We start from the raw sequence: 18,548 nt of genomic DNA, 5'->3' as shown, positions 1-18,548 counted from the left end.
CCATGCTATCATTTAGATCCTCATATGTTTTTCATCTTATAACTGAAAGTTCGTACCCTTTAACCAATCTGCCCTTATCCCTCCTCCCCAGCCTCTGGCAACCACTATCCTACTATGTTTCTAATGAGTTTGACTTTTTTGTTGTTGTTTTTTTTGTTTTTTTCCCCCTCTGAATCTACATATAAATGATACAATGCAGTATTTGTCCTCCTCTGTCTGGCTTATTTCACTTAGCAAAATGTTCATTGTTCATTCATGTTTTTGCAAATGACAGGGTTACCTTCTTTTTATGGCTGAACTTATATATACATAAAATCATATTTTCTGACAGCAGATACTTAGGTTGTTTCCATACCATGGCTATTGTGAATAGTGCTACAATGAATAGTGGGGTACAGATAATTTTTTTGAGATAATTATTTTGTTACTTTGGATATATACCCAAAATAGGATTGCTGGATCATATGGTAGTTCTATGTTTAATTTCTTGACAAAACTTCATTCTGTTTTCCAGAGTGGCTGTACCAGTTTACGTTCCCACCAAATGTACAAGGGTTCCCTTTTCTCCACTTCCTTGCTAGCATTTAATATTTGTCTTTTGATAATAGCTGTTCTAACAGGTGTGAGGTGATAGCTCATTGTAGTTTTGATTTGCATTTCCCTGATGATTAGTGAGCATCTTTTCTTTATAAAGATTTTATTTCTTTTACAGAGAGAGCTCGCTCGCAAAAGCAGGGGGAGTGGCAGGCAGAGGGAGAGGGAGAAGCAGGCTCCCTGAAGAGCAGGGGGAGCCGGATGCGGGACTCCATCCCAGGACCCTGGGATCATGACCTGAGCAGAAGGCAGTCGCTTAACCAACTGAGCACCACCTAGTGAACATCTTTTCACGTACCCGTTGGCCATTTGTATGTCTTCTTTGGAAAAATGTCTGTTCAAGGGCGCCTGGGTGGCTCAGTTGTTAAGCGTCTGCCTTCGGCTCAGGTCGCGATCCCAGGGTCCTGGGATCGAGCCCCACATTGGGCTCCCTGCTCCGCGGGAAGCCTGCTTCTCCCTCTCCCACTCCCCCTGCTTGTGTTCCCTCTCTCGCTGTCTCTCTCTCTGTCAAATAAATAAATAAAATCTTTAAAAAAAAATGTCTGTTCAGGTCCTTTGCCTGTTATTTTTTTAATTGGGTTATTTGTTTTGTTTGTTTGTTTTTGCTTTGAGTTGATGAATTCCTTATATATTTTGGATATTAACCCCTTATTGGACATATGGTTTATATTTTCTCTCATTCCATAGATTGTCTTTTTGCTGTGTTGATGGGTTTTTTTTTGTTTTTTTGTTTTTTTGCTGTGCTTTTTAGTTTGATGTAGTCCCACTTCTATCTTTTTACTTTTGTTGCTTTTGCTCATGGTGTCAAGTCCAAAAAACCATTGCCAAGACTAATTTCAAGGAGCTTATCTCCTATGTTTTCTTCTAAGAGTTCTTCTTAAATTCAAGTCTTTAATCCATTTTGAGTTGATGTTTGGGTAGGGGTCCAGTTTTATTCTTTTGCAGATGGATAGATATACAATTGTTCCAACACCATTTACTGAAGGGACTATCCTTTCCCCATTGTATATTCTTGGCTCCTTTATCAAAAATTAATTGACCAAATATGCATGGATTTATTTCTGAGCTCTCTATTCTATTCCATTGATCTTCGTATATTTTTATGCCAATACTACACTGGTTTGATTATTATAGCTTTGTAATATAGCTTGAAAACAGAAAGAGTGATGCCTCCAGTTTTGTTCTTTCTCCAGATTTTTTTTTTTTTTTGCTATTTGGGGTCTTTTGTAATTTCATATGAATTTTAGGATTGTTTTTCTATTTCCATAAAAAAAGGCCTTGGAATTTTGATAGGGATTGCATTCAATCTATAGATGGCTCTGCATAGTATGGACATTTTAACAGTACAACTCTTCCAATCCAAGAACACAGGCTAGCTTTGCATTCTTGTGTATCTTTTTCGGTTTCTTTCATCGGAGTTTCTAGTTTTGAGTGTATAGATCTTTCATCTCTTTGGTTAAATTTATTCCTAAGGGGCACCCGGGGGGCTCAGTTGGTTAAGCAACTGCCTTCGGCTTGGGTCATGATCCTGGAGTCACTGGATCGAATCCCGCATCAGGCTCCCTGCTCAGCGGGGAGTCAGCTTCTCCCTCTGACCCTCCCCCCCACTCATGTGCTCTCTCTCTCTCTCAAATAAATAAAATCTTAAAAAAAAAATTTATTCCTAAGTATTTTATTTATTTTTTATTTTTTTTTAAAGATTTTATTTATTTATTTGAGAGAGAGAGAATGAGAGATAGAGAGCACGAGAGGGAAGAGGGTCAGAGGGAGAAGCAGACTCCCTGCTGAGCAGGGAGCCCAATGTGGGACTCGATCCCGGGACTCCAGGATTATGACCTGAGCCGAAGGCAGTCGCTTAACCAACTGAGCCACCCAGGCGCCCTTATTTATTTTTTAAAAAGATTTTATTTATTTATTTGACAGAGAGAAGAGAGAGAGAGAGCGCACAAGCAGGGGGGAGAAGCAGAGGGAGAGGAAGAAGCAGATTCCCTGCTGAGCAGGGAGACTGACGCGGGGCTCGATCCCAGGACCCTGAGATCATGACCTGAGCCGAAGGCAGAGGCTTAACCTACTGAGCCATCCAGGCACCTCCAACCTGGTGCTTTTTAACTCCACAAATCACATTTAAAAGCAAAAAACAAATTGGGGAATAAGGTTATTATCCTTATAACTGAAGGTATTCGGGAGTAGGAGGACCTTGACATTTACCAGACAGAGCAACTGGTCTTAAACCCCATAGTTGTACTCTGTACCCTGCTCTCACATGTGTATTCCTCTTTGGTGCTCTCATTTCTGTGTGAACACTTCGTGTTGCTGCTGGTCACCACCTAGAACTTCTGGACATAGTCACCACGACAGGAGGTAGCTTCTTCTTCCTGGGTCAGTAGAGGGTTCCTTCATTCTCCATTTAGTAAGAATTGGGGCAACAACAATACAAGTGACTATGCTTTTTTCCTTAGTTTAATGGAAAAGTCCTTATGAAATTCAGTCCTCACTGTTATACTCCACTTCCTAATTTTTCTCCCCTATTCTTTTCTTTTTTAAAGATTTTATTCCTTTATTTGACAGAGAGACACAGCGAGAGAGGGAACACAAGAAGGGGGAGTGGGAGAGGGAGCAGCAGGCTTCTCACCGATCAGGGAACCCGACGTGGGGCTTGATTCCAGGACCCTGGGACAATGACCCGAGCCGAAGGCAGACACTTAATGACTGAGCCACCCAGATGCCCCTTTTTCTCCCCTGTTCTTAAGCACCAATCTCTTTAAACAATGCTTCCTCACCTCTCAATAAGTCTTCATTCATTCTTTGGAACAACCCACCCCTTCCAATGGATTGGACTATACTCACAGCAGTATAGTCCTCAAAATTTGAAGCCCATTCTGAACAGGACATTTCTCTAGAGTGACTCTCACCCTTGGTACTATTGACATTTTGGGCTGGATGAGTTTTTGTTGTGGGGCAGTGTACTGTGCATTGTAGGTAGCGTCACTGGCTTCTAACCGCTAGATGCCAGGGGCGTCCCTCCCCCATCATCCTCTGCCCCCTCAAATTGTGAAAACCAAAAAATGTCCCCAGACATTGCTAAATGTCCCCCTTTGGGGGACAGAATTACCTCTCACTGAGAACCACTAGACCAATACCTTGGGGGAGAGTGTGGTGAGTAAGAGCAGTAAAGTCCCCTCATAGTCCAAGTTTGGGTGGGGAACTTTGACTATCCAGGCCACAAAGAGTAGGTATATGAGTCACTTTGTTCTGTTAAAGGTGCTGCAGGTTACTGTTGAATCATCAACTCCCAAAGACAAATACTAATGTTCATAGAGTGCAGCCTAACAACAAAGTAAAATATACCTTCTCATCTGCCTTATAATTTGCAAGGCCACATCTCTCATAGTGAGGTATTATACATTATTACTTTTAATTCACCTACCTTGCTTCCACATGTATCTTCTTTGGATCATCCCTGAGCAGTGTTTTTTTAATTCCTTTAGTTACTCATAGACTTGGCCCAAAGATTTGAAATTATTACTTGGAAATTTAATCTTGTAGCTTTTTTTTTTTTAAAGATTTTATTTATTTATTTGAGAGAGAGAATGAGAGAGAGAGAGCATGAGAGGGAAGAGGGTCAGAGGGAGAAGCAGACTCCCCGCCGAGCAGGAAGCCCGATGTGGGACTCGATCCCGGGACTCCAGGATCATGACCTGAGCCGAAGGCAGTCGCTCAACCAACTGAGCCACCCAGGTGCCAATCTTGTAGCTTTTTTGTGATGGCAGTTGTTGTGCCATCACAACAACATCACATGTTGTGCCGTATTTGGTACACGGTACATACATATTTGGTACATGGATTTTGGGTTGTCTGATAGTTATTAAAAACTTTTACTTGTAGTCTTTAGTTACATTTTTTTTTTCTGGAAAATTTTATACTTTAGGATTATGAAGTGTCCTTAATCATATTTAAGTCTTTTTGGCTTGAATTGTCTGATGTTAAGATAACAACCTTTGTATTTTTTTTTTTTTAAGATTTTATTTATTTATTTGACAGAGAGAGAGAATAAGCACAAGCAGGGGGAGCTGCAGAAGGAGAGGGAGTAGACTCCCCACTGAGCAGGGAGCCCAACCTGGGGCTCAATCCCAGGACCCTGGGACCATGACCCAAGTTGAAGGCAGATGCTTAACCAGTTGAGCCACCCAGGACCTCAGGATCATGACCTGAGCTGAAGCAGATGCTTAACCAACTAAGCCACCCAGGTACCCCAACCTTTGCTTTCTTACTGTTTCCATTTGTCCGGTGTGTATTTGTCTGTTCCTTTCTATTTATCCTTTCTGAACCACTTACTTTAGGTGTAATGCCTGTATGTACCACAATGGCGATGTGTCAGTTAATGTTTACATAATGGACCATATCAAAACTTAGTGGTTTAGAACAAGAGTCATTTATTTAGTTCATGATTCTGTTTGTTGGCTGGCATACACACGTTGTCTGGGCTGGCTCAGCCAATCTCTGATGGGCTTGCTCATGTGTATGATATCAGCTGGGGTCTGGCTGGTGGCTGGATTATCTAAGATAGCCTCACTCACATGTCTGATGATTAGCAGATTGTTGGCTAGGGCTGGGAGAATGACTGGGCCATGTGTCTTCCATAATTCAGCAGGCTAGGCTGCACACACAGAGGTCACAGGGTTTCAACTGCAGCAAGAGGGGACCAGCCCTGATGAGTGAAGTGTTCACTTGCATCACAATTGCTAATGCCCACTGGCCAAAGCAATTCAAATCGACAACCCAGACTTAAGAGGGAGAAAAAGACTCCACCCCTTGATGGAAAGATCTGTAATGTCACACTGCAAAGTCAGAGATGAAAGGACGGGAAGAATTTGTGGCCAATTTTATAATCTATCACATTTGGGTTTTCCTTTGTGAGTCAATTAAAAGTCTTCTCCCTTCAGTGATTGATTTGAACTGTTACATTTATTATATGATTGTTATGTTTGATCTCAATTTCGTCATACCTTTCTGTGCTTTATTTGTTGTTATCATTTTTACTGTTTTTCCCCACATGGCCTACTTGCTCTTTTTAATTTTCTTTTGGTGTTTATGGAAAATTTATATATATATTTTAATGTTTACCTTTATACTAATACTTTTTCTTAATTATTTGGTCTCCCTTTTCCTTACTTCCTTCTGCTATTTGTCAGCTTTAATTGACATTTGATGATATCATTTAAACATCTTTTGATTCTCATCACCTATTCACCAAATTACTTATTCTACTTTTCCTTTCTGATGTTTGCAATGTACCCTGAAATATATCCCCAAAGTAGGATAGATTAATGGATAGGGAGATAGAGGGATGATTATATGTGTGATAAAGATAGATACATGTGATAATAAAATGTTAATGTTAGAACCTAGGTGGTGGATATGTAGGTGTTCGCTTTAAAATTCTATACTGTTTGAAATTTTATTTTGTTTTTTTAAAGATTTTATTTATTTGGGTGCCTGGGTGGCTCAGTTGGTTAAGCGACTGCCTTCGGCTCAGGTCATGATCCTGGAGTCCCGGGATCGAGTCCCCCATCAGGCTTCCTGCTCAGCAGGGAGTCTGCTTCTCCCTCTGACCTTCCTCCCTCTCATGCTCTCTCTCTACCATTCTCTCTCTCTCAATAAATAAATAAAAATCTTAAAAAAAAGATTTTATTTATTTGACAGAGAGACACAGTGAGAGAGGGAACACAAGTGGGGGGGTGGGGGAGGGAGAAGCAGGCTTCCCACGGAGCAGGGAGCCCAATGTGGGGCTCGATCCCAGGACCCTGGGATCATGACCTGAGCGGAAGGCAGATGCTAAATGACTGAGCCACCCTGGCGCCCCTGAAATTTTATTTTTTTTCACTTCTTAAAAAAAGATTTATTTAAGGGTACCTGGGTGGCTCAGTTCTTAAGCAGCTGCCTTCAGCTCAGGTCATGATCACAGGGTTTCTGGATTGAGCCTCATGTCAGGCTCCCTGCTCAGTGAGAAGTCTGCTTCTCCTTCTTCCTCTGCCTCTCCCCCTGGCTCATGCTCTACTTTTCTCTCTCTGTCAAATAAATGAAATCTTAAAAAAAAAGATTTATTTATTTGAGAGAGAAAGTGCAAACAGGCAGGGGGAGGGGCAGAGGGAGAGGGAGAGAAGCAGACTCCCTGCTGAGCCCCACGCAGGGCTCAATCCCAGGGCCCTTAAATCATGACCTGAGCTAAACCAAGAGTCTGATGCTCAACAGACTGAGTCAACCAGGTGCCCCTGAAATTTTAAATTCAAATGTTGGGGGTAAAAGAACATAGAAGGGGCGCCTGGGTGGCTCAGTCAGTTAATCGTCTGCCTTGGGCCCAGGTCATGATCCCCAGGTTCTTGGATCAAGGCTCATATTGGGAGCCTGCTTCTCCCTCGCCCTCTGCTGCTCCCCCTACTTGTGCTCTCTCTCAAAGAAATAAATAAAATCTTTAAAAAAAAAAAAAAGAATGTAGGAACCAGCCTGAAGTTGCTTCCATTGACAAAACAGAGTATCAAAATACATCATGATAGGAATAGATTATGATCTACTGAATAAAAATCCATGAGTCCATACTGATATAAATATATAACTGAATTAATAAGTAAATGGGAGAAAAAGGGAAACTCTTCTGTACAAAATAATGCCAACTAATATAGGAGGAATGGTGGATAAGAAAATTTCCATTTTGCAACCATCATAGCAATAATAGGTTCAGGCAAGAATCAAAGCATGAAAAAAATAGTGGAAATGTTTAATGAGAAGCAATATATTTATATAGTCTCACAGGATATTATTACAAATTACTTGTTAATTACTTGTTAATTACAAGAGAAAATAGTAATTTTTCCAGGAAGAAAACTGGTGGACATGACCTTAAAAAATTAGTGTTTAGGGGCACCTGGCTGGCTCAGTCAGTAGGGCATGTGACTCTGGATCTCAGGGTCATAAGTTTGAGCCCCATGTTGGGTATAGAGATTACTTAAAAATAAAATCTTAAAAAAAATAGTGTTTATATGACTGTATATTTTGTTAATAGTATACTAGGCTATATACTAAGATTTATTTCCTTACTTGCTCAGTCTTTTTTCTTAGAGTATCACTGTCATTCTTTCCTTCTTCCTGATAATATTTTTTTCCTGAAACCTCCATCATATCAGGTAGTGTATCTAATCCCACCAATCTTTCTTTTTTTTTCTCTTTGGGACCTTCCTTCTGGAGCCCTTCATCCTTTTGCTTTAATCTGGGCTGGCTACTTTTTAGGTCTGTTGCACAGCTGCTGTCTTAGGATTTCCTTTAACTGTTCTCCTAGACCTCTTCTATGAACTATCTCCCAAACTATCCTCTGTGAGGGTGGAGTCAGGACCTCTGTAACTATATACAATAGATTGGTAGGTTAGTTACAGAATTCTCTTGATTTAAATTTTGGTTGGCATACAGTGGGAGCTCAGAGATATTTGCTGAATAACTTAGTATGGTCATCCAAATGTTACTGATGCTTTGTACCATGAAGCTTATAGGATTTGTTTTTTAGCACAAGGTCATAAATATTAAATAAGCAAAGATACACGTACTCTATGTACATGCATAATTTTCTTACAGAGAAACTCAAGTGTGTTTAATATGAAGAGAAACTAATAACACTTACTGACAGCTCCCTGAATCTGAAACAGAGCCAACAGAGCCTCAGGGAACAGACTAAAGACACTTTCTTATATAGCTGTAAAAGCAAATTAATAACAAAAGTCATGGTGAGAGGGTGAGGGTGCTGCTCTTTCAACTTGAAATACTTAAACAAAGATTGGATTTTAGTGAAAATAAGTCTTGAAACATGCCCTCAATGTTGAGATGCTCACCAGATAATTTTCAGCTCTCCAGAAATATTTATTTCTATTCTATAAAGCATTTAAAAAATAATTCTGATACTTTATTCTTAGAAGTGACTCATTTAGGAGAGACTCTGGTGGCAAGGGGCAGTAGTTATTTCAATAGCTGTGAATGGTATTAGAGAACTGGCAACTGATGGAAATATGAGCAGTAGTATATAGGATGAGAGTGAGCTTACCTAGGGAGTAATTCTAGATAAAAGGCTTAATGGCTTCCCTATTTCTCTTTAAAAACTTTGGTGCTATAATAATGAGACAGAAGAAAGAGAAATTAGGGAGTCTATCCCATTTACAATTGCACCAAAACCCATAAGATACCTAGGAATAAACCTAACAAAAGGCAAAGTATCTGTAGTCAGAAAACTATAGAATACTCATGAAAGAAATTGCAGAAGACACAAACAAATGGAAAAAGATTCCATGCTCATGGATTGGAAGAATAAATATTGTTAAAATGTCCATGCTACCTACAGCAATCTACACATTCAATGCAATCCCTTTCAAAATACCATCAACTTTTCAAAGAGCTGGAACAAATAATCCTAAAATTTGTATGGAACCAGAAAAGACCCCGAATAGCCAAAGGAATGTTGAAAAAGAAAACCAAAACTGGTGGCATCACAGTTCTGGACTTCAAGCTCTATTATAAAGCTGTAATCACCAAGATAGTATGGTACTGGCACAAAAACAGACACATAGGCCAGTGGAACAGAATAGACTACAGAAATGGACCCTCAACTCTATGGTTAACTAATCTTTGCAAAGCAGGAACAATGGAAAAAAGACAGTCTCTTCAACAAATGGTGTTGGGAAAATTGGACAGCCACATGCAGAAGAATGAAACTGGACCATTCTCTTACACCATGCACAAAAATAGACTCAAAATGGATAAAAGACCTAAATGTAAGACAGGAATCCATCAAAATCCTAGAGGAGAACACAGGCAGCAACCCCTGTGACCTCAGCCACAGCAACTGCTTACTAGACACGTCTCTAGAGGCAAGGAAAACAAAGGCAAAAATGAACTACTGGAACTTCATCAAGATAAAAAGTTTTTGCACAGCAAAGGAAACAGTCAACAAAACCAAAAGACAGCCGACTGAATGGGATAAGATATTTGCAAATGTCTGATCAGATAAAGGGTTAATATCCAAAATCTATAAAGAACTTATCAAATTCAGCACCCAAGGAATAATCCAGTCAAGAAATGGGAAGAAGACGCGAACAGACATTTCTGCAAAGAAGACATACAAATGGCCAACAGACATGAAAAAATGCTGCACATCATTGGGCATCAGGGAAATACAAATGAAAACCACAAAGAGATACCACCTCACACCTGTCAAAATGGCTAAAATTAACAAGTCAGGAAACAACGGATATTGGCAAAGATGTGGAGAATGGGGAACCCTCTTACACTGTTGGTAGAAATGCGAGCTGGTATAGCCACTCCAGAAAACAGTATGGAGGTTCCTGAAAAAGTTGAAAGTAGAGCACTCTATGACCCAAAAATTGCACTACTGGGTATTACCCCAAAGATACAAATGTAGTGATCCAAAGGGGCAATTGCACCCCAATGTTTATAGCAGCAATTTCCACAATAGCCAAACTATGGAAAGAGCCCAGATGTCCATCAACAGATGAATGGATAAAGATGTGGTGTGTGTGTGTGTGTGTGTGTGTGTGTGTGTGTGTGTGTGTGTGTGTGTGTGTATAATGGAATATTACTCGGCCATCAAAAAAAATGAGATCTTGGCATTTGCAATGACATGGATGGAACTAGATGGTATTACGCTAAGGGAAATAAGTCAATCAGAGAAAGGCAATTATCATATGATCTCACTCATATGTGGAATTTAAGAAACAAAACAGAGATCATAGGGCAAGGGAGGGAAAAATAAAACAAGACAAAACCAGAGAGGGAGACAAACCATAAGAGACTCTTTTTTTTTTTTTAAAGATTTTATTTTTTTGACAGAGAGAGACACAGCGAGAGAGGGAACACAAGCACGGGGAGTGGGAGAGGGAGAAGCAGGCTCCTCACTGAGCAGGAAGCCCGATGTGGGGCTCAATCCCAGGACCCTAGGATCATGACCTGAGCCGAAGGCAGATGCTTAATGACTGAGCCACCCAGGCGCCCCCATAAGAGACTCTTAATCATAGGAAACAAACTGAGGGTTGCTGGAGGGAAAGGAAAGGAGGATGGAGTAACTGGGTATTGGACATTAAGGAAGGCAAGTGATGTAATGAGCACTGGGTATTATGTAAGACTGATGAATCACTGAACTCTATCTCTAAAACTAATAATATACTATATGTTCATTGAATTTAGATAAAAAAATTTTGGTGCCATGTGGACAAAATTTACACACCCATATGTGAAAAACGACTTTCTTTTTTTGCATACATTTTTTACTTTTTTGGAAATTAAATATGTAAAAAGATTAAAGAGACAAATAGTTCTCTATTGCATATTGCAAAAACCTAGTGTCCCTGCCCCACACCATTCCCTGCTTTCCATTCCTTACACAGGATGTGTCTCCCCAGGAGACATGGGGGTACCATTCTTGCTGTTCTTGATTTCATTGTCTCTTTGTTTCTACTCATCTCCTTTCCTTGAGGCCCTCCCCTGTATCCTATCTACCCAACACTAGAGAGTGTGGAGTGAGGAAGTGAGGACACCTCATTTACCTTCTGCCCTTCACTCTCTCTCAGACCCTTCCTTCTCAGCACCCAAAGGCCTTTCTCTTTCTTATACTGCAGGAACTTTCCTTCCATCAAACCCTTGTCCTATTTACTCTCTCATTCACTTAAAAAACTCTGTATTGTGGCCTTCTGGGCTTGGATTTTATGTCTCTTTCCTCAACAAAGGTTGACTCCAGGGGCTCCTGGGTGGCTCAGTTGGTTAAGTGTTCCACTCTTGATTTCAGCTCAGGTCAGGTTCCTGGGATTGAGCCCATCAGGGAGTCTGCTTCTCTCCTTCTCCCTCTGCCCCTCTCCCTGCTCACTCTCTTTGTCTTTTAAATCAATCAATCAATCAATCTTAAAAAAACAAGAACAGCAGCAACAACAACAACAAAGCTTGACTCCTCCAAAAATCACAAGTGCTTACTTTCAGGCTGTTGTCTCAATATGGACTTCAAAAACTCTGTTTTGAAACTTACCCATTTTCAGCGGGGTTCTATCTGTCCAAAGAGGCATTTATTGTCATTGGTTCAATCAGTGGGGGTAATGATGGGCCTACCAGAATGAGAGATTATCAGGGAGGAAAATCTACTGATTTAATATCTCTGCAAACATTACACTGAGATTACTATACTCTAAGAATGTATTTTATGGAGTTTGATTACACAGATGGAAAATCAATGTTACCCCACTAAGTAAGTCTGGAAGCAGTGAAACTCATCCTTGGAATGCATTACTGGTGTGCCTTAATATCCAGCCCACCCCTTCTTCCTGGGCACGAAGATTACCCTTCCCAGTCCTACTGTAGTTTGATGGGGCCAAATGAGAGGTTCTAGCCAGTGGAATGCAAGTGGAAGTGAAGGCTGAGGCAGTGAAGAGCTGCTGCGTGATGCCATAGATTTCCTATTCCCTTTTGAAAGTGGCATCTCAGGTTGAGATAATTAGCCTCCTGTCTTATACAAGACTTTGTGTGCCGAAGGGACAAATGTTTACTATGTTAAGATACTGAGATTTTGAAATTGTTGATTATCAGAACACAAAGCTAGCCTATCCTAATATGCCATCCTTCTTTGGCCACTGAGCTATTGCCTAGTTATTATTACTATTTTTTAAAAGATTTTATTTATTTATTTATTTGACAGAAGAGAGACACAGTGAGAGAGGGAACACAAGCAGGGGGAATGGGAGAGGGAGAAGCAGGTTTCCCACTGAGCAGGGAGCCCGATGCGGAGCTCGATCCCAGCACCCTGGGATCATGACCTGAGCTGAAGGCGACGCCTAATGACTGAGCCACCCAGGCGCCGCAATACTGCCTAATTAATGATTCGTGCCTAATTAACTATACTGGCTTATTGCCAAATTAATGAGGGTATCTGTTATTGAGAAAGGTGTGTTGCTTTGACAGTAGAGATCTAAAATTTTTTTTTTACAAGCAGTGAAACCCATTTACTCATTTAAAAATATTTACTGAGTGCCAATCATGCTGTATATAACAGTATTTTAAAAAACACAATTTTGCCTTATAGACCTTATGTTCTAGTGGGTAAGTCAGACAAAAATTCAATCAACAGCCACAAAAATCCTTGCTAGTTAGGATAAGTGTTTGGAAGGCAATAAACAATGGCTGAGTTAGATATTAACAAGGGGGGAATCTAAATGGTATGATGGGGAGGAAACATTTCAACTTATATATGAAGAAAGTGAGGGGGGAAGTGAGGGGGGAAGTATTCTAAGTCACATGTGGAAAGAAAGATCTTAGTGAATTCAAGAAACTGAAATAAGACCAATGTGACTTAGAGAACAAGTGGCAGAATATGAAATTGAAGAGATATGCAGAAACAGATCATGCTGTGATAAGGAGTTTGGATTTTATTTTAAGTTCCATCAGACAGGATCACCTTAATCTTCCCTTGACCAATGCCATACAGTTAGCCACATCTATGTTCATTCCCCATCTGCTTCAACAAATGATTTATCCTACATCTTTTTGACAGTTAATTCCTCCCTTCTACCCTCCCAGTTATGGTTACCCTTTCCTCTCCTCCTTTCATGTGCTTTGCTCCTCAGGGTCTTCTTAATCTTCATTCTCTCTCCAGTACATCAGTTCTGTCAACCAACCTACAAGATACTCCATCATCTTCTGCCTTAAAAATACACCTAATCTGATCCTATCTTACCTAATTGATAGCTTCTGGTCTATTTCTATTTCTTTGTGTTCCTTTATAGTCTCAGGGGTTTAAAATTAATTTGTATGCTGACTGCTGATTCCCAAACAAGACCTCTCTCTGAAGCTCTAATCCCATAAACCCAATTGTCAATTTATTGACTCCACTTGATAGCGGGATACAAACACTCCCCACCCCCTGCCCCCATCAGTGGATGATATATCAGTTTTCCTCGTATCAGTAAGTGATTCTACTGGCCATTCAGAAGTTCAGGCACCCAAACCAGGAGCCTCCTTGATCACTCCCTTCTCTTCAACTTCCTATCCTGATTATCAGTAAATTCTTCAATTTGTAACTCAAAAACACATCAATTTAGCTCACTCCTGCTAATGTTAGCTTTCATGATCTCTTGCCTGGATTTCTGACATGATCTCATGACTTGCCTCCTTAGTTCCACCTTGCCTTTCTTTAATGCATTCTCTACATAGCAGCCAAGTGGCTATTTTATTTTAACCTAGAATCTTTTATTAAAAAATGAAAATTTGGTAAAATAAACTTTTATAACAAAAGGAGTATATACGCTGTAAAAAAATTACACAGAAAAGATACGCAAAACCCATAAATACAGAGAACTGATGGTTGTCAGGGGAGGGCGTGGGGGATGGGCAAAATGGGGGAAGGGGAGTGGGAGACAGGCTTCCAGTTACGGAATGAATAAGTCACGGGATAAAAGGTACAACCTAGGGGATAGAGTCAATGGTATTGTAACAGCATTGTATGGTGACAGATGGTAGCTACACTTGTGGTGAGCATAGCATAATTTGCAGACTTGTCAAATCATTATATTGTACACCTGAAACTAATGTAATATTGTGTTTAAGCTATACTTCAATAAAAAATTAAGAAACTTAGCAAAATTCAACGATTATTAAAAAAAGGTAGACAAAAATAAAGAAAAAAATATATTTCCACTTCCAAAGATTACAGCTGCTAACACCCTTATGGTATAATCCTAGATTTTTCTTTTTGTAGTACACAAATACACATATTTTGCATCTGTAACCAAAGTGAGATACTGTAACATATATACTGTGCTGTGACTTGCTCTTTTCAGTTAATAATCTCCATTTTTTGATGGCAATACATTTTTATCTTACACTCAATCTATATGGAAATTTCTTTAACTGTCTTGAAAATGCATTTTATAATGTGGTCTGTTCATACCAGGATTCAATCCACTCTTGTATACCTTAAATTTCTTTTCATACTAGCAGTGGGTTTTTTCCTAACAATACATTGTTGAAGAGATAGGGCCAGTTATTCTGTAGAATGTTCTACCTCCTGGATGTTTGGTTACTTCCTATGGATCATTTAATTTGCTCCTCTATCCCCTGTATTACTTCTTCTTTTTAAAACATTTTACTTATTTGACAGAGAGAGGGAGAGAGGGAGAGAGAGGGGGAGTACAAGCAGGTAGAGCAGCAGGGAGAGGGAGAAGCAGCCTCCCCATGGAGGAGGGAGCCCGAGCTGGGGCTTGTTCCCAGGACCCTGGGATCATGACCAGAGCCGAAGGCAGATGCTTAACTGACTGAGCCACCTGTATTGTAATAAATTGTGTGTTGGATGCAAAGGTTTGATAGACTCAAGTTAAACATTTTTGCTTGGAATACATCATCGATGATAGTGTATACTTCATACTACATCCCATCGAGAGAGACAGTATCAGATTGATGCACAGGGTGGCCTTTTAAAAATGTAAATTCTATCTTATCCCATTTATCGCCTCCTTTGCATTTATTCTATAATACAAATTCTCTAACTTGGCCCATAAGGTTCTGAATGATTAATTCCTGCTTACTCCTCCAACTTTTTAAAAAAAATTTTTATTGTTATGTTAATCACCATACATTACATCATTAGTTTTTGATGTAGTGTTCCATGATTCATTGTGCATAACACCCAGTGCTCCACGCAGAATGTGCCCTGTTTAATACCCATCACCAGGCTAACCCATCCCACCACCCTCCTCCCCTCTAGAAACCTGTTTGTTTTTCAGAGTCCATCGTCTCTCATGGTATGTCTTCCCCTCCTGCTATCTTCTTCTTTTTTCTTTTTTTTTGACATATGTTGCATTATTTGTTTCAGAAGTACAGATCTGGATTCAACAGTCTTGCACAATTCACAGCGCTCACCATAGCACATACCCTCCCCAATGTCTATCACCCAGCCACCCCATCCCTCCCACCCCCCCACCACTCCAGCAACACTCAGTTCGTTACTCCAACTTTATTTCATTTCATTCCCCGTGTGGTTTTTAAGTTCTTGCCACAGTTTGCTTCAACTCCCAGAAAAAGGGAAGTGCTTGCCTCCTAGGGCCTTTGTACTTGCACTCCCTTGGTCTGGGAGGCTCTCCCTTGCCACTCTTCTTCTAACGTCAAGCACTTCTCAAACTGCAGGTCATTTTAAGTTAACCTTCTCAGAGACGCCTTCTCTATTTACCTTGTTTAAATCAGGTTCTTCCATGGGACCATAATATCCTACATTCCAAGCACCCTGTTGTTTGCATGCTTTGTCCACCTTAGTATCTGTGTCCTTACTTGACTGTAAGCTGCACAATGGCAAGGACTTTGCCTACCAGGCTCACTGTACACTCAGTCCTTGTATACAGCAATCCGTTGAATTAACTACCATAGGTCACAATAACCCTGAGGCTGCAAGATCTTGGACAGGTCGCGGAAAACTCTCCTAGATGGCAGTAACAGTACTTCACCAGTTGTTCGGACGGAGGAATAGTTACTTTTAGTGAGAGCGCTCGGTCCACCCACTACGGCAGTGAGCAGGAAAGGGAGAATTCCACTTGCGAAAAAAGCCAGCTCCTTACCACGCAGCCCAAGCGGAGCTGGGCCCCGGCGAGCGGCACTGGACCCCCGCACCCCGACTCTCTCACGTGACTTCAGGCGGCGCGCCGAGTGCGCCTGCGCGGGAGCTCCCGGAAGTGGCCGGATCCAAAGCAGCCGCGAAGAGCTCGTCCGTCGGGTTGTCGGTCCGCCGGTCCGCCAGCTGGTTAGTCCGCGCGTCTCCACTCTCGTCGCCGTCCCGCGGTCTGTTTGGCCCGAACGGCGGCCGAGGTCCTCGCCATGGCGACGTTTATCTCGGTACAGCTGAAAAAGACCTCGGAGGTGGACCTGGCCAAGCCGCTGGTGAAGTTCATCCAGCAGACGTACCCGAGCGGCGGGGAGGAGCAGGCCCAGTACTGCCGCGCGGCGGAGGAGCTCAGCAAGCTGCGCCGCGCTGCCCTCGGCCGCCCGCTGGACAAGCACGAGGGCGCTCTCGAGACGCTTCTGAGGTGGGCCCGGGGGCGAGCGATGGGGAGGTGGTCTGCGGCCTGCCGCCCCCGCTTCTTCCTCCGCCTTTCCCGCGTCCCTCCCTCGCACCCACGGCCGGACGGGGCCGCCCCGCCCTGGCTTGGCCGGGCGCGTAGGTGTGGTCTGCATTCCTTCCTGGTGAGCAGGAGCGGCCCCGCAGGCCACCACCCACGCTGCCCACTCGTCCTGCCGGCCCGCCCCAGCCCTTGGTCGGCTGGGACTCAGTCCTTCGTATACCTGCGAGGAACGGTCTTGCCACATTTTCCCGGAAATAATTTTCTTCACTTCTTTGGGGTCTCCGAGACTCCACCCTTCCCCCATTTTTGCATCATCGCTAAACTTTCTTGGCCAGGTTTAGATTTCATAATAGTAGTTGCTTGAGGGAAGTGAGAGAAGTGGGCCGCTGGAACAAACGTCACTTGAAATGTTCACTTGAAATGAGCTATCTTCTTAAGTTCATCATAATCAAATGACGGAGAATTCCAGAGGTTCGGAGATTATTTGAAATTAAGCTCCAGTGACAGAACGTTCAAGATAAGTTGCTTAAAATCAGTTTGTTCGCAAGCAGGTATGCACATAAGGGAGTGAATTTGTTATCTTACAAATGCTTATTGAGCTCATGCTGTACTTAATGAGGGTTCTGTTTGTGGTACTTTTCGGATAGGATGACAACATTTTTATAGTACTTTATCGTTAAAAATTTTCTTTTGCCTACTTGGTACGTAAGAACATAACTCCTTGTTTCACAGGAGAAACGGCTGTATTAGGATGAAAAGAAAACCCAGATTAGTTTGTTCTGGTGTCTCAAAAGTCTAGGAATACTGCTGCTTTAGCTTTAAACATCACTGGAGATCATCTTCTGTTGGTGATGATTCCCTAAATTTAGGTGAGCTTTGTTCCTGTATTGGGAGACATTGTCTCCCGCAGCTCTACTGTGATTACAGTGGTCCCTAATACTCAGGATCTTAAATGAGAGAGTGCTTTTCTCCTTATCTCTGGTGAAAGTCCTTGGGAGGTCTCTGATTGGGTTGACTTATGCCCATTTATGATAGTGGGAAATAGGGGAAATAGGCTAATTAAATTGTCCTTGTCTGAGTCATTCTGCTGGTTTAACTTTTCCATCCCACATGGATCAAAGCGTTATTAATATGGACGGGGGAAGGGCTGGTTCCCCAAAAGGAGTCTACTGAATAGATTCCTCAGAGAGATTATGACCCTTTGGTGTCATTTTTAAAGATATGACTATTGGGTTGCAAAGATCATTAGTTTGATCACTTAGTTTGAGCATTTTGTTAAGGTAACCTAGGAATTCTTAGTCATTTTTTAGAACTAACATATTTTAAAAAAACTCCAAAGTGATTTTTATGCAGACAGGAATAGTATTCAGTGAGGATTTTCCATTAGTAATATTAAGAAACCATGGATGTGGTATAACTAACACTATGGTAACAGTCTTGTTAAGTAGATTAAATTTGGTCCCAACCCTTTAAGGAGCTTGGAGGGTTCAGAGACAATTGGTGCATAGTTTTAAGACTAACAGAAAAGAGGCAATAGTGGATGGTGGTTGTGATAGGGTTCTGCTGTGAACTTTTAAAACTTCATTCATTTTTTCAATCCTTTTATTCTTTTTTCAGGCATAAATGTGAGAACTATTCCTAGGTACTAGGGCTGTTCCGGAGATAGTCTCTTTGAAAGTAACCATGTTTCATCAGTCACTTCTATATTATCCTTTTCTAGCCCATTCATTGAACATCTATATATATTTTTTCACTTATGGCCCTTCTAGTGTGTTAGGATAACCTAACAGGTATACTATAGTCTATTAAATTTTA

The 18,548-nt window shown here is 41.3% G+C and overlaps 1 protein-coding gene across 2 annotated transcripts in view; it reads left to right on the top strand.

Moving 5' to 3' along the window:
* Positions 1 to 16,337: 16,337 nt before the first annotated feature.
* The window catches only part of PDCD6IP (programmed cell death 6 interacting protein), an 85,959-nt gene continuing 83,748 nt past the window's right edge, over positions 16,338 to 18,548 (top strand). For both annotated transcript variants that reach the window (XM_028107041.2, XM_028107040.2), the window contains exon 1: positions 16,338 to 16,697. In XM_028107041.2, coding sequence (XP_027962842.1) covers positions 16,489 to 16,697 — 209 coding nt within the window. In that variant the 5' untranslated portion in view covers positions 16,338 to 16,488. The remainder of the gene's footprint in view (positions 16,698 to 18,548) is intronic.

The sequence above is a fragment of the Eumetopias jubatus genome, unplaced genomic scaffold (genome assembly GCF_037043125.1).
Source record: "Eumetopias jubatus isolate StellerSeaLion01/CBP00866 unplaced genomic scaffold, mEumJub1_p1.0 scaffold_1, whole genome shotgun sequence".
NCBI classification, from domain to species: Eukaryota; Metazoa; Chordata; class Mammalia; order Carnivora; family Otariidae; genus Eumetopias; species Eumetopias jubatus.
Note: the sequence above shows the minus strand (reverse complement) of the source record. Positions and strands in the feature narration are given on the sequence as shown.